The sequence below is a fragment of the Fundulus heteroclitus genome, chromosome 16 (genome assembly GCF_011125445.2).
Source record: "Fundulus heteroclitus isolate FHET01 chromosome 16, MU-UCD_Fhet_4.1, whole genome shotgun sequence".
NCBI lineage: Eukaryota > Metazoa > Chordata > Actinopteri > Cyprinodontiformes > Fundulidae > Fundulus > Fundulus heteroclitus.
In genome coordinates, this window is record NC_046376.1 from 28,503,934 (window position 1) to 28,520,826 (window position 16,893).

Here is a 16,893-nt window from a genome sequence, read left to right on the forward strand (position 1 = left end):
TAGTCTTAAAAAAGCGCATGTTTAACACCTGCTTAAAGGTTGGTATTTTCAAAAGGTACTTTTAAATTACAATTGAGCCTCATCAGAACGCCTGTTCTTATTCACGGAAACTTGACTGTAAGTGATCGAGTATGTGTAAATATTTATTCATGTGTGGATTAAAGGAACTTCTGCAATCATTTCAAACATGTGCACCCAGTTAGTTTCTGTTCCAGTATCAGGAAAAAAGAACAGTTATGTCAATTCTCGTATGAAAAGAAAGCAGAACAGAAATTTAAATGTGAATTTAAACAAAACATATTTATGGATCTGGTCACGGGTGAGCATGAAATTGTCGTCCTTTAAAGGATATATACTGTCTGGAAATAAAATTTAGTGAGAGAAGACGTGGGCAATTAGTTGCCAATGCTAACCCTTCAGCTGCATTGTCAGGATTGTACTTTTGATCAATCAGACTGATGATTTATGTAGTTATTAACATGAACTATTTTCAACCTAGCGTTAAAGAAATGGTTGTAATGTGGAGGTTAGATATATCATTTAAGCACATTGCAATCCATTTCTAATGGATCTTCTTGTTAAACTTTTAAAGCGTGACATCAGTGTCCGTTGTGTCTTCGGTCTGTTAGGCCTGCTCTGGCAGCTAGTCAGGTTAGAGGACGCCGTGTCAGTTCTGATGAGCAGCTCAGGGAGTCAGCCCTTGAGCAATGCGAACGAGGACATCCTCACCAACAACAGCCAGACCCTCATCCAAGACCAAGAGCAACAGCCTGCCGACCAAAGCCTACTGCCTCTTTTGTTGAAAAAGGTCTCTGTCTAAACATCCTGCTCCCACTCCCAAGACCTGAACTCTCGCTCTGACTGTAATCATAACAAAAGCTCTAATCCTGGATTAATGCTCCTTTGAAGGGGGCTTCGGCCTGTACAAATATTTGTGCTTCATGTCTGGGAAATCAACGTGTAGATTATGTTTGGTTGGACTTTCTCAGTGGTTTTCTCACTTCTTGTTATGTTTAATGTAAAGTGTTAACTCTCATTACAACAAGCTAAAGATAACAATGTTTTCTATAAAATTCTATTTAATCTGGCCAGATAAACAGTGACTTCATTTATCGATGCCTACGTCAGCTGTGGCCTCGATAATTACCTCTTGAAAATTGAACCCTACATGACACCTACCCCCCCCCCACCCCCCCATCCCCCTTTTCTGGATATGAACCGCTGTTTTGAAGTCCTAGCATGCATGAAGTCACAGTGACCGCTCTAATTTTAGGTAAATTATGACGTTTATATTCACTGCCAACACAATGTTGTTAGACTTCACGTGTGATACTCCATCTGACAACTAAATATTTACTTCTTAACTTTATTTTCCCATTAATGAAATATCCAGCAAGAAAGCCAGAGACGCCTGAATGATACAATATGTAATCAGGACCAGGGGATCATTTCCTCCATAGCCGGACAGGTTGTTTGCCGTTTTTTTCTATGTTATAGTCGGAATAAATCACTGTGAAATTGGTTTTATGGAGCTGGACGTCTCAGCTACAGTTGCTGGAAGTATAAAAGTAAAAAAATTATAGCTTCTAATCCCTTTTTTGGAATAGAAACGAGGAGACATATATTTTGGAAGGGAAGCAAAGTGGCGTGGTTAAGACAGACGCTTGGCAGTGACATGTGTTTTGGTGCCAAGCATCTTAAATTTCTAATACATTTTGAGAGTTCATATTCTAATTGATCTGAATAAAATGTTTCTTTTTTTTCAGTTGCTGTTGAGTGGTGATGAGATGCTACAAGTGGCCAGTGCGAAGAGCATTACTGCCATTTTGGTTCATTCTCCCAGTCAGTACTGCGCTCTCTGCATCAAGGCTGACTTATCAGGTGGCATGCTACAGCTGAGATGGACATTTTTTTTATTATTATTTCATACTAGTGTCATATCTTGTTTTTATTTATTTATGGAAGGAAAGTCATTTAATTGCTGGTAGACAACAAAAATTAACAACAAAAAGAAGCTAACAATGAAACTGTTCTGAGGGAAACAATAGCACACACATTTCGATTTGCCTTTTTGGTTGAAATAATTTCAGTGAGATGTGTTGTAGATGTTGCCATCTACCAGTCTGACATAGATCTGAGGAAAGCCTGTTTCTAGTCACCCCACAGCATCTCAGTGAGATCAACATCTGTGTTTTGACTACTTCAGGACATTGTCAGGTTGCAAAGTCAAACAGCAGCATAAGCTTGCTGTAGGTCCCATGGGGACATTTTAGGGGAGACATTATTTTATTTTATTTTATTTTTGAAACCTCCTTCCTTCAGAATCTTATTGCCGTTCTCAGGATGAATTTGCTTGAATGGCCTGACCTCCGCATACAGTTGTTTTTCCTCTTGTAGAGTATTTTCCATACAGTGGAATTGCTAATTTTAAATTAAAATTTAAACCCCTTACCAGACTCATAAGCTGCTCCATTTCTCTTTATGTATACCTCAGGCAGCTCTTTTGATCTCCACATGGTACTCGCTCTCACTCAAACAAAACCAAATGTCAGAGGTATAGCTGTGGCAGACCTTCTCTAAAACGTTGAGTAATACTCTTCCCAACATGTTAAGTGTTTTAAGCCATTTTAGATAGAAATGCATGTGGGGGTGTCCTAATTTGTTATTCATGCATTTTTTTAGGATTACATTCTGGAAAGCTTTTCTTAAATTCTTAAGCTTAAATTGTTTAGTTATGTTGCAATAATCTCTCAAGAAATGATGTTAAATATTCATAGTACCAAACAGTTGCGGCTGATGAAAACAGAAATTGTGTGTGTGTGGCCATGGGGCGCACAAAAGGTTAGGTTTTACAGCACAACAATAAACCACTTAAAAATAAATTCATCCACATTCACTTGCCTGCTGCTTGCTTTTAAGGCTAGTCAGTCCAGTCCACATTCTTTTATTGCTCAAGCAAAAATCTTGAGAGAATATTATTTAGTACATTAATGACAAAATGTTGTTTCACTGCACCATCGTGTCATGGCTTCTCTTTTTCTGGCACTAAATGTCACAATAAGATTCACGCAGACACATCTGAGGTTCCAGGGGTGTGACTTTGATTGACAGGTATTATGAATTCATCTGATTGGATGACGAATGAGACAAAACACACTGATTTGGTACGGGTGTAGAGTTGCGCCCTGAGAGGAATCCTTAAGTAAACAATTAGAGACCAGCATGAAGTCACATAGAAACTAAATGTGTTAGAACGTACACACATTCCCACGGCATTTAAAAATGGGATTTACACGAAAATAAAATAACCTTAATAAAGGCCAATAAAATCAAAAGATGGACATGATTTATGAGAGAACAGATAATACTAATAATTACTTTTCATTTTGTAATTTAGGTTTACTGTATCTATGCTTTTTTCCTTCAATTATGGTGGGGGCGGCGCACCATAATTGAAGCTAGCGCCCCCTACTGAGAAGCCGCCACTGGGTCCAGATAAGTTAGAATATGCACAAGCTGTTGTAGTGTGTCCTTTTTTGTCCCATGTATTCATTTTCTACTTCTAGTTAAGAACAGTTTGATGGAAATGCAGAGTGACTACTTGTACAGTGAAATAAATCCAAATAAATAAACTGGCTGTACTTTGTCTCTTGTGTCTCCATCTCTCTTAGGTTTTCTTTTTGATCGGCTGGCCAGCAGCAGTAATGAGATGTTGCTGTGGTCTGTCTACAGTTGTTTGTTGTTACTGACTGAAGAACCACTTTTCTTCTCCCAATGCCACTCTGTATATGGTGAGAACCCAGACTGGACTCACACACACACATACATATATATATATATATATATATATATATATATATATATATATATATATATATATATATATATATATATATATATAAAATATATAAAAATGTGTGTATATATATATATATATATATATATATATATATATATAAAAATGTATATATATATAAAAATGTATATAAATATATAAACCGATTTGACAGAGTAAAAGAGCAAAAGTGTTGCTCATAAACGATTGATTTAATTAGTTAATTTTCTGATTTAGTTTTAAGTCAACTTTCATGATTTTTAAAATCATTAATGGTCTCTGTCTGACATGAGACCTGCGCTCCATCCGAATACCCTTATAGAGCAAGGACTCTTCAGCCAAAGCAGAAGTGTGTCAGCGGCCATGATAAGTGCTGTCCAAATAGTGCAGTCAGTAAGGAAGGAGGTAGGAAAATGAGCCTGTAAGCTTCCTCTCCTGGCTAGCTTTCCTTATGAACCCCGAGATGTCCCCTACCGGCGCTAAGAAGCCTGAAGGTATCCCACAATCCTTTGACATGACGTATAAGCACGGAAATCAACAAAAATGTCCGGAGAGATAAGAGCGTGCTTTGTAGTTCATTTTCAGAAGGCAATATTGCTGGATTCAACTCGCATCATCCATGTGCGTTTCTGTCAAATAATGATGTTTGAGTTAAAGGCTGTCCGAAGCTCCTTTCCCACTCATGATAGTGTTCTTACTGTTGACCCCGTGAAAGGTTACGGAACAGGAACTAGTAGCTATTATTTAAAGGTATTCAGATTGGAGCAAGGCACACCTTCATTCCATGTGGTGATAGTTCATTTCAGAGCAGAAACACGCAGTTTTGGTGCGTACTTTGCAGCGTCTGGTGTCAATTGACACTTTTGAAACCCGCACCTTACACCGGGCTTACGTTACATGCCCGGTGTATTTCCTCCTTAAGTAGCAAAGAGCTTTCCGCTACAGGCAATCATTCACGCACACATTCACATCCACTCACACACGGTGGTGAGCTACATTGTAGCCACAGCTGCCCTGGGGCAGACTGACAGAATCAAGGCTGCCAGCATAATTATGCTTTTAGTAATCACACTAATATAATGATAAATTAATCTAGGCAATAAACAAACAAATATGAAATCTGACTAAAGTGAATTATGAAAGAGTTGGAGGATTCAGGTTTTCTTTACCTAGTAAAAGATGTAACATTATTAAATAGTCTCGATCTGGGCAGGTAAACTCACCGTGGATATTCTTAATTAGAATGTTCTAAATACCTGAATTAACATGTGAAAAGTTTGAATAAAAATATGAAGAATTGACCGAATGAAAGCTCTCAGCACATCAGACTAGGTCTTTGAACTATGGTTCTGAGTGTCCTGGTCTCAGACTTGTTTCTCCAGGAAGGACACGGCTGATTTCTTCTTGGCACAGGTGTTGGAGGTTCGGCAGTTCCTCTCTTTAGGATTCAAAGCAAGTTGTAAGCAATTCAAAAAACTGTCTTGTTGAAAGATGAAATAATGTTCTGGGGAATAAAAATGATGGCACTAAATTTTAAACAACTGGATCAAACTTGTTTATATAGCCAGTTGAGTATGTCTCTTGTTTCGTTGGGTGTTTAGCATCATGGTCCGTCTCTGTGGCTCTTCATCCCTTCTCATCACTCTTTATAACACACTCTTGCACTGTACTGACTTTGCTCTTAGAAAACATATATGTACTCGAATGCATTTAAATTTGAGTAAAGATGTTTTAAATATTTATATTTTTGCTGCATAATAAATCAAAAGCACAGCTTGTGGAATTAAAGGATGATTTAGTTCAATCTGATGTAACCTGAAGGCATTAGCACATAGCCTAGGTCTGAATAGTGAATTGCTTTTACTTACCTTACACAAGTATGTTCAAGGTCAGTTTTTATGTTTCTTAATAGTATTTGGTCAAGGTATGAGAAGCGATTAATGGACCAAAGCGCAAACAGGAATTAAGGAGCCGCATGCTGAGTTGGGGGATTTAATGATAAACAAAAGGAAACCTATACAGGCAGGAAAACGGGCATGAAGCAGGCATAGAACAACGGACAATCCAGCAAAAAATAATGGCCACCACACAATATAAATACAAACGGGGAGAGTGTGTCAAGAACGGGGACAGGTGGACCCAGTATTCAGGCCGGACAAAAATAATATTTTAAGGAATTTATTAAAGGCTGTCTGGTAAGACAGGGACAGGCAGGTTGGTCTTTTGCACTTCACAACCACTATTGAGCTTTTTCCCCAAGGATAAACACACACAAGCGCACACTCACAAACACCTATAGGTGCTTGGATCTGGCTACATACATACTCATCAGTTTTTATCTTCAGCTACCACTTTATACATTTTGTACTGATTAATACTGTATATACTTCAGTGATGGTATCAAGGTGTTGCTGTATTGTATCTGTAGTTCTATTGGTTGTGCTGTTCTTTTTACATCTCTCTTTGCAGGTAATGAAGCAGACTGATGAAGTTTTGTTGATCTCTCTTCTTTCTCCTGTTTCTTTCACCTTTTCTTTCTTTTTCTTCTCATTTCTCCTCTTCTATGTTATCAATGTAGTGTCCACATAACATGAATTATTCCCTACATAATAAAACTATTTACATATATAAATCAAGCAGAGCACTACAGTATGGTGAAAGCAATAATACTCCACTTATGAGAATAAAATCTGTTGGGCTCTTTCTGGCATTAAGACAACAATTCTTATTGCCACATTGCCAGACAGGACACACACACACAAATAATAATAATAGTAATAATTATGTTGTTTTTTTGCTCTTCTAATGTTATAGTAAGATAGCAAGGGACAGTCATTAATATGCTATATGGACTGCTTAGAGCATCTATATCTGCAACAGTGCAGCCTATATACCACATACTGATGCTGTTCAAGGATGCATCATGAAATGCAGCTTTCTCTCCACGATACTCTTTTCAGTCTCAGTTGTGTTCTCTGAACAGCGACTTTAATGTTTAAACGTCTTCATTCTGGCACTAAGAGTTATGGTGGAAGAAATGTGTCTGCCATGCGTTTGATACGCCTCTCACTCATACGCTTTTGAACAACAGTCCTTAAGAGTCTGACTGAAAATGAATGCCAGTGCTGGGTAAATATGGCAGTATACCCAATATCTGCTGATTCCTTCTTCAATATAATGTTCAGATTGGAATCTGTTGCCTGATCAGCATAAAAAACGAGCTGATCACAGCTATGTCCACATGGAGGTAAATTGGAAACACGGATCATTGCCGCTGTATAAAATGAGTGAAAACGAGGGTTGCTGTCTGTGTGCATCATTACGTCTGTATTTAAGGGATTTTCATATATTTTAATGTGGGAAGCTGCTGTACTTGATGATGTACAACATGCAGGATGTCAGAACACTTGAGCAAAGCGAATCGAGTGCTTGTGGCTGCTTATTTGTAATATTCATCCGTTTGCGTGTGTGGTTTGTGTTTGTGTGCTAGGTATGGACTCCCTGGTGCGCAGTCTTAAGGAGGCTGTGCAGCTGGCCAATCTGGAAGTCCCACAGCAAGGTTTTCTGCTCCTCACTGAAGTACTTAACAGGTACGCCTTTAATTAATTGTCAGATTAATATTTGATATTGAGAAAAGCAACTGGTGCCAAAAGATACATTTTAAAACTTGCTATCTAAGCAGTTCTACATTTTGAATCAGCACTTTTTTATCCATTGAATTGGTTGTCTTTTATATCTAAATTATTCAAAAATAGGTCTTCTGTTATCAGTCCAAGGGCATTGTAACATACGATTACTGTATTTGCATTTTTGTCAATTAAATCAACCAAAGAAACATTTTCAAGGACGCTCTTAAGAGTTGTGTTTTGAGACGCACGCACATTATAAGTATCTATTTGGAGACAAAATCACATAAGGCACATTCTGTGTAAGATTTCTTTTTTATCTACTCTAATATATGTCTGTCTTTAAGTATCAAGCCCAAAATAATAACGGATAAAACAAACTGTGTTTAGCTGGGCAAAGCTGGGTATGTAAAACGACAATAGGTCTGCTGGGACGGCTGCAGGTCCGGATGGCATCAGCTCCAGACTCCAGAGGTGCTGCGCAGATCGGCTGTGTGGCATCATGGGACAGATCTTCAACACTAGTCTGAAGCTGGGGAGAGTAGCACAGCTGTGGAAGACCTCCTGTGTGGTACCGGTCTTTTGGAGTGCAGGAGGCGCTCCAGAGGACCTTCTTTGACTCTGGTGGCATGTTCTGGTTTGTTGGAGCAGCAGCTTATCTGTAGCTTAGAGGAAGCAGCTGGAAAAGCTCATTAGGAAGGCCAGCGCTCTCTTGGGATGGCCCCTTGGACCTAGTGCAGGTGGTGGGAGACAGAAGGACTGTAAGAAAAAGAATTGATGAACAATGTGTCCCACCCCCTATGCATGGAGTTACTGCAGAGCTGGAGAGCTCTTTCAGTGAGAGACTGCTGCTTCCCAGATGCTCTAAGGAGCTTTTCCGCAGGTACTTCATCCCAGCTGCTGTGAGACTTTATAATATCTGCTGCTCACAACAAATTCAAAACGTGTTCTGATCGGATCATTAATCATTTACACAGTTTCTCAGATGCTAAGGTACACTTGCACACGCCTCATCTACTCTGGGATGTTGCATGTACAGTCTTGCATATTGCATATTTTCATCGTTGTGTAAATCAGCTGTCCTTCCTCTGTTTAACTTAAATATTTAATTTTTTTACCCGAATATGCCTTATTGTCAATAATTGTATATTTATTCTGGCTTTATTTTTACTTTTATTTAACCTTTCTGATAAGTTCATTCTCTGTTGCTTTAGAGCTAACTTTAGATTAGATTAGCTTGTTTTCTCATTACTGATTTAGTGAGCAACCCTGTCTATGCCTTTTTTGACACTGTCATGCAAAAGATTTCTTATGTTATTTAATTGAAATCATCATGAAGATGCAAAATAAGTTGATTTATATGTACATTATTTTCTGGCGATTGCCCAATACATTGTATTTCCTTTGAATTGTGGCCAGGTGACATAAGACGTTCCTGTTTTATTTATAAGCTGGATGCCTTTTTTTTCATACATTTTTTTCAACATCAGGGCCAGTATATAAAAACTAAGTACCAGCAATCATCTGTTGTTAAAGGGGACTAGAGACGTCACTTCTCACTAAAAAAATAAATAAAAAAATAACAAAATAAAAACAAACAACCGTTTAACTTTAGTTTATCCCCTCTTGAGAGTTTGTTGGTTTTTGCCACCATTTTAACACAAGACATGTAAACGCCAGATTACTGATCACTTCCTCTTCCACTGATAATAGCGCTTTCATACAGTCTGGCGGCGGTTCAGCTGGATTGTTGTCCTATTTTATGCTTACCTGTTAAATTTCCAAACTCACCACTGTAGCTTCTGGGCTGATGAGCTTTACCGGCCACTTTGTGATTTTACCTGCATTTGGCCAATGGCATGAACTAATTTCCACCCTAGGTTGACATTTGCATAAAAGACTATGTCTTGTCCTTTATGTTAATTGGTCTGTTAAATAAAAACAGCCTTTTACTTTAATTTAGTGACTTTCCCGTGTTTTTTCAGATCGTTGACATAGTCTTTACATAATGTTACAGTTATAGTGATTTATTACAGACTTAATTAGATTTTTCACTTTTGACAGTGAATGTGAATTACAGTTAGATTACTTGCCAAAAAAAAACTGACCTTAAACTATAACTCCAGCTCCACTGGCAGAGAGAAGTGACTTCTTGTAAAACATGTTAAGTACGGTGCACCGGGGGGTTTAATTGGATTTAAATTAACTCTCTGGTGTCTCCACGATGAAAATGTATGACAAGCTAATAAAACACTGTCCTATTTTTGCAAGGTTGACATAATTTTAATAGAATGCCACTGGTCACATGGTGATGATAGCAGGGATAAAAGATTTAATAATCTAACAGCGAAATGTGTCCTTTAAGAGCCACGATTAATCACTGAAGTGCTGAACAAGCCAAAATGAGTGTGTATGTGGGTGGACGAGGTTGTGTGTGGGTGCATGTGTGTGTGTATAATCAAGGTTTTTACCAGAGTTTGCCACTAACATGTCATGGTTGTACATTTTGATGACCTTGGGCGTTTTGTTTGTTTAGGACTTTGAAAGTTTAGCAGAACCTTGTGCAGTTTTTGTTGTGTTTGTGCACATGCCATTGTGCATGTCTGTGTTATTTAGGATGTTCTAAGCAACAAGTATTGTGGCAACACCGACCCCGTCCACAGCTGTTTTGGTTGTTTATCCTAAAGGCAAACTTTGGAGATATTTGTAACGGTAAGAGGTCAATGCCATCTACTCTGCTTAACCTTAAGCAAAGAAAACACATAAATACATGGGCTACAGTGATGTAGAAGAATGCTGCTGATGTCCACAAGCCTTTGAGCAACACACAAGGAGACAAAACGTCTTGCCTTAGGCTGTGAAAAACACCAACAAAAGTATTTTGATTTGCCCTGTTATTATTCTGTATTAAAGAAAATACAGTACCATAGCTGCTGAGCTGTTTAAAATGACATTGTTACCTCTGTAATTACATTTAGTTGGTAAGACATTTTTTATGTTTAAAGCTGAGATGATGGTCTTGCGTATGTTGTGTGTTTGTGTGTGTGAACAGACAGCCACCAAGCATACATCTGTTCCCCAGTGGATCCGGGTTTGTGGCGGTATCAGAGGCTGTGAAAGCTGGTGTCTCCTCCTCCTGCCTGCTAGTAGCTGCACAAGCTGTCAAAGCTGCAACTGCTTTGTTCAGGTATACGTAAACACATGAACTGTGGACATGCATACATACTTATGTATACACACACACAGGCACACACACACACATACTCATACATATATATACATATACTGTATACATTTACTCTCAAAATTATTGTAAACTCTGCTGATCTAGATTCAAAGAGGTTTTCTTTCAACCAAGAAGTAGGAAGGAAGCGAGGCAGGTATCCTTAAAAATCTAAAAATATATAAAGATACAGGGTAGCGGCAGACAAAAAACATAAAAAGAGAGGTAGAAAGGTGGAGAGAGGCAGGAGCTGGCTCATATTAAGCTGTATTCTGGAATATTAATGGAAAGATAAGTGGTAGGAAAAACAATATATCACAGATTTATTGACAACGCAATAGAATAGATCGCAATATACATATACATTGCAAAGAATTAACCGAAGCACAATAAGTGTTGCTGTCATGACTTCAGAAGTAGGCGTTGGACCAGAGTGCAGACAATAGTCAGGAAACCGCGTGATAAAGTGTAAAATTATATTTTCATGAGTGAAGAGGACTGACAGAGGTGAGGCTGCCATACATCTGACCACCGGCAGCAGGCAATTCGGGTGAAGTGTCTTGCCCAAGGAAACAGACTGAGACGGTCAGAGGAGGGGATCAAATTGGCAATCCGCCAATTGTTGGACAAACCCTCAAACTCCTGTGCCACTGTCCCCCCAAGCTATGTTTACGTACACAAAATTTGACGATTGGATTGAAATGAATTTGTATTAAAAAACAAAATATAATCTGATTGTACCGTTTATATAGGCACACAATTTAATTCAATCATAATGTGCGTGTATATGCACCTGGCTTTATTCAAAATAGAACCACTCTGACATGCGCAGTTATCAAATTTACTTAGAAAAAACACAGAAAAAAAATCGCAAACAAAGCAATAATGTACGAGTTTGTCTTCCGAGTGCCCAGGAGTCCATGTGGGGAAAAGAGGGACATACAGCAGAACTCTCCAAGCTGGTTGGGCAAAGTAACACCAAGTGCCCGTCTACCAAATGTTGGTTTTAGCCACTCAACGTATCAAATTAACAAGAAACTAGTCGAGTCATTTCTTGCTGTTCTTCTGTCAAAAAAGAAATCGTGGATTTTGACAAAACAGATGTGATAGCAGCAGCTACTCATGCATCCTCCTCCGCTGCCATGTTTATTTTTGTTCAGCTGTGGGCTCAGCCGCTCTTGCTTTCATCGCCTCGATATGTCACGCCTTAAACCACAATACTGTGTTGTGTTATTACACACTTTAAAGTTATTTAATGTTTAATAAATAACTCTCTGTCTGTTAGGTATTGGCCGGTGAATATCAGCTCTAGAGCTGATATCAGGACAATAGTAGAAAGGAATGGTTCGAGCACTGGTGTTCTTTTCACAGCAAACTCTGCACAAATATGGAATAAATGAGTGACGACTTCTTTTCAAGTTCAAGAATTTATTAACAGAAATAAAATGAACATCTAGAGAACATCACTATATAATGCTGTTTATCTTAATTAAAACAATATTTCAATCAACAAATCCTCTCTACTAGGCTAGTAAAGCTTGACTAAACTACTAAGCAAAATGAAGATAAAAAGATGCTAAGGAACTATGTACACACAAAAGAAACAAAAGACATAATAAAGCGGTTGATCATCATCATCATCAGAATAGTTCAGTGAATCCTGGTTCACTCCAGATCTGAGTTAAAGAACCAAAGTTTATCTTAAAGAATGTAATTTGAGGTTAAATTAGCTTAACTAATTCAGAACAACATTTGGTGTGTTTCAACCCATAAATAATGCAAATCTTGAATTAAACAAAACATTATTTGATGAAATAACATTTTAAAGAATGATTTTCTCAGTAAAATCAGTATCTTTAGGGACGCCCGATTTTACTAACGCGATTATACCTCCGGGACGCTAGGGGTCGCTGTAGCGAGCGGTTGCTAAAATCGGTTAATCCTAAAGCTATACAAAAACCCCTTTAAATTAACATTAATGTTCCATATTAATGCGGTAATAATGCTCATAGCACTATCGAACGATGGTGGAGCGAAACGAAACAAACCTTAAGTTTGAAACGAACTGTAGTCGCGGGAAGTTATTCGGAAGCTAATAGCTTTAGGCTAGCGGACATTCGGCGTTATTTTAAAAAGCTTCGGCTTTATTCTGATTGTAAAGAGCAAACCAGAAAACACAAACTATCCCATCAATGTATAAAACCCTTATGGAAATAACGTTTGTTATAACCATATGATCTAAAGCAGAAAGATATTAACACTTGTTTTTTTTCTGTATTTATGGAAAACTTGTCCTAATGTCGTGCAGCCCCTTTTTTGTTATTGTCTTGCTCCGTCAGAATATGCTTTTGATTTTTTTGCAAACTTTTAACTTACTTATAGTAAAGATATGTGGATCTGTTTGTCGTTGGACTTACGTGCAGACAGAAAACAGTGGAAAACAGAACCTAACAAAAACCATAGTTAATAAACAGATTATGACAAAATAAACTCATCTCCAGGAACCTAAAATAATCAAAGACCTGGAGATCGTGACAAAAAATAGATGTATAATAAAAGTTGTTCCTAATTTGCCTTATTCAGTCCTCCTAGACCTGACTTTAAATTGGTGGCCTTACAGACTTCAATTATACCTAATTATAATTAGGTCTACAAATTTTGACACCGTTGGTTATGAGTGTTGAAAGTGCTAAAGTATATTCCTTTATTGAACAAACACTATCTTGCACTGAAATTTCTAACCTTTCATTTCTGTACACTTATTCGGTACGCGGTAAATCTTTAAAATCCATTGGTCCAATGAGTATTGGTACCCCTAACATGCTTGTCTGGATTCACATCCATCCAGGATATGGCAAACCCAAAAAAGATTAAACAACAAAACAAATGGAGCTTGTCGAATAAATATAACGGAAGGATTTTAGCGATTTGTACGTTTCAAAATGATCAAAGCGTTTAAGAACTTTTAATAAGTAATCCACGGTTTTCTGTTTCCCTGAGTTATAAAAATGAAACGACCAAGAAACATAATTTCTGTTTTACAATTTTGCAGCTCAGACACCAAAAAGAAGGTGCCATTGAACTAAAGAAGATGTGCGAGGGAGAAAAATCAAAAGGCCCTGTGCCTTATTAAATTGCATTCCAGTGAAATGTGAGAGTATGTGTCTGCTCTCCAGATATGACATGTGCTTGTTATTTTTTTTTAATGAAGGTAATTTTAAACTGGAAGCTGACCCATGAAACATTATCTCACAAAAGAATCAGCCTTCGGGAATTTGGGATACATGCGATGTTATCTGACTGCCATCATTTGACAGCAAATCCAAAACTACATTAAAAAGAAATTGTGTTTTTTTGTTGAAGCTAACAGAATCAAATATCTTCAAAAAAGCAAATATCAGACCCTGAGGCTCACAAGCCTTACGGCCTCCTCCCAGTGGCTACGCCTCAAGAACCAGTCCATGAACACGACTAGGATCAGAGAAGACATGGACTGCATTCCCAAACTATCTGACTGCTAGAGGATCAGACCCCCGGCAAATTGGAGCCTCACAAGGTTGACATGATGATCCTCAGTATGAACCTCCCCATCCCTGCTGCTGGGGAGCTGCCAATGTGTTAGATTTGCCTTCCCCTACTTCTCAGACTCTGCCTACTCCACAAAGGACATGATGACCAGATTAAGGAGATCCTCAAAAATGCACCTAAGATGGTCTCTGCACTCTGATTCTGAGTCTTCAAACAGTTTCCCAGAACTTTTTTAAAGGCGAACCCAAAGTTCTTCAAAATAGCCTCGCTGAATTCCTCCTATACCTGAGATGTTTGCTTCTGCAAACCACAGAGCTGCTGACCTAGTATGTGTCAGCTGCTTCATTGGTCCCCAAGTACAACCAAGCCCTAAAGCCACCCTTCTTCACCAATGGTGCCCTCTGGTGGCTGCTATGGCAAGCACTAAGACCTTCACGCCACAGCTTCTGATGACCACCTCTGCAGCGGAGGTCCTGAACAGGAAACTTTCCCAGACATGACTAACCAGGGGGTGGCCAGGTGACAGGTCCAGGACAAACCACCTATGCACCTTGTTCTTGAACGTCATGACAATTATGGGCTTTCCATGCGTTGAATAGACGTACAGAAGTACACAACACAGAATGAGGAGGCCATTCCTCCTAATCACCTCCAGGTAGCTCCATATTCCCACACAGAGATATTAAAGTCCTCGTTAACAGAGAGGGACTCTGCAGATGGTACCCTTCCTGGACACAGTCCACCGACTTGCAGATATTCTGATGTGCTGTTTGGTGAGTAAGCACAGACAAAGGTCAACACTTTCTGTCTTGGTTGCAGTTACTGAGTGGGATGGTTGTGGGCAACCATCCCACTCAGTAACTGCAACAACAAGGCACTCAGCTCAGCGTATCAGCATCCAGGCTGAGCTGGGCCACGTTTCACAGGTGGCTGGGCCGAGGATGCCCAGGGAACTGAACTCTACACAGGACTGACTCACCAACTCCATGACACTGGAGGGAGAGCACCTTGAGTCACAGACTGATACCACCTCTGCAGGACTGTATGCAGCACGAAGTCCTTCCTACCTTCAGCCATTATCATTATAATGATCAAGATTAGTTAAATCTTTGTTTTTGGTGCACAAGTGTTGCTGCTGTACCAAAGCAGTTTCAAATGAAAGATTAATAAGTTATGTTATATTCTGGTACCACTGGTTCAACTGACACAGGATCTCAGAAAAAGAACATTATTGCTACAACCCAACATTGTGGTGGTTATGTGATGGTTTGGGGTTGTTTTTCTACCTCAGGAGAGAACCGGTAATTGATGTAATTGATTGGAGCACAATATCTGCTCTGGTATAAGGTTGTGAGTTTAAGATCAAATTCACTTGGGTTATAAATCAGGACAGCTGGCTGTGGCATTGTCTGCTTTCTATTGCAGGTAGCATACTGTAAACACACATAACAGCCCACATAAGTCACATAACTCTAATGTGAGATGAGCACGCTGTTCATTTGTTGGCTGTAGTTTATGACATGCCACCTTTATCGTCACAGTCCCTTTCCTTAAAATATGAGCAGCTGCTTCCTTAATTAAATGAATGTCTCTCTTCTTTAGAGTCAACCATCAGCCCAGACCAGTTCAGTACCAAGAGGTAGAGGGACTGATTGAGGCTATCACCAGTAGGCTCTCTGAGCTAATTCTGCCTTCCTCTTCTCATCAGCGAAGCACGGCAAGTCGCACTGTTTCACCTCCAACAGTAACAGCTGCAGAAATGCTTCATCTTTGTATTATCTATATTGTTCAAACCTCAGTCTTTGATGTGATAAAAAAAAATAAAACTAGCATCAAGACAAAACAACTGTAGTCAGAAGGAATTTATGTTTGAAAAGCAGATTCATTCTAGTCATAGTCTTGCCTAGACAGACAAAATGCATGGAGAAAAGGTCCCTGTTCTGTAGTTTAGCTCAACGTAATTATCTTTTCTAAGCGTTAAGGTTAACTATTTTAGACAGTCCAGATCATACTGGGTGCTTTGATGATTAATTTGGTGAGTCAGCACATTCTGTGTATTCTTATTTTACATGTTATGTAATACTCATCTTTTTTATGTTGCAACCTGATTATTGCTCTTCAAATAATGTAGCTATCAAATTTCAATAAAAAAACAATATTGAAGCACCCCCAAAAAAGCCAACAATGTAGAGGTTCTAATTAACATCACTTGTTTCATTGTAAGCCGTTTTATTATGTAACTTCATTGCCACAAGTTGTATTTGTTTGCTTTATCTTCTTTGTAGGCATTAATATTTATGGAGTTTATGTGTCTTTTAAGCCTGTCAGGAAAGTGGAAAAAAATAGTATTTTACCAGTTGCTAGGTATTTACATGCCAAAATGCTTGTTAGGTGACAAGTACTTGTTACCATGGCACCTTACTTATAAGGAAATATCATATTTAAACATATCTGTTTAAACAGTTAAATTGGTAGGCCTGCTTTAAATGCCTTGTCACACATAGTCCAATTGCAGTTTTATTAAGCATAGGGGTATAAAATAATATTTATTGTGCCACAAACAAGCACACTCATCCTCCTGCATCACATCTGCTTACCCGAACCGGAGTTTGTTCGCCTGGGTAAAAATAACCGAATTCACGGTGGAAATAATCTCCACAGAAAATGCTCAGTGTTTTCTC

The 16,893-nt window shown here is 38.6% G+C and overlaps 1 protein-coding gene across 2 annotated transcripts in view; it reads left to right on the forward strand.

The window, feature by feature from the left end:
• LOC105938036 (meiosis inhibitor protein 1) overlaps window positions 1-16,893 on the forward strand; it is a 110,176-nt gene that overhangs the window by 27,059 nt on the left and 66,224 nt on the right. For both annotated transcript variants that reach the window (XM_036148702.1, XM_036148703.1), the window contains 6 exons: window positions 630-808; window positions 1,767-1,881; window positions 3,672-3,791; window positions 7,326-7,425; window positions 10,514-10,648; window positions 15,815-15,929. In XM_036148702.1, the coding sequence (XP_036004595.1) occupies window positions 630-808; window positions 1,767-1,881; window positions 3,672-3,791; window positions 7,326-7,425; window positions 10,514-10,648; window positions 15,815-15,929 (764 nt within the window). The remainder of the gene's footprint in view (window positions 1-629; window positions 809-1,766; window positions 1,882-3,671; window positions 3,792-7,325; window positions 7,426-10,513; window positions 10,649-15,814; window positions 15,930-16,893) is intronic.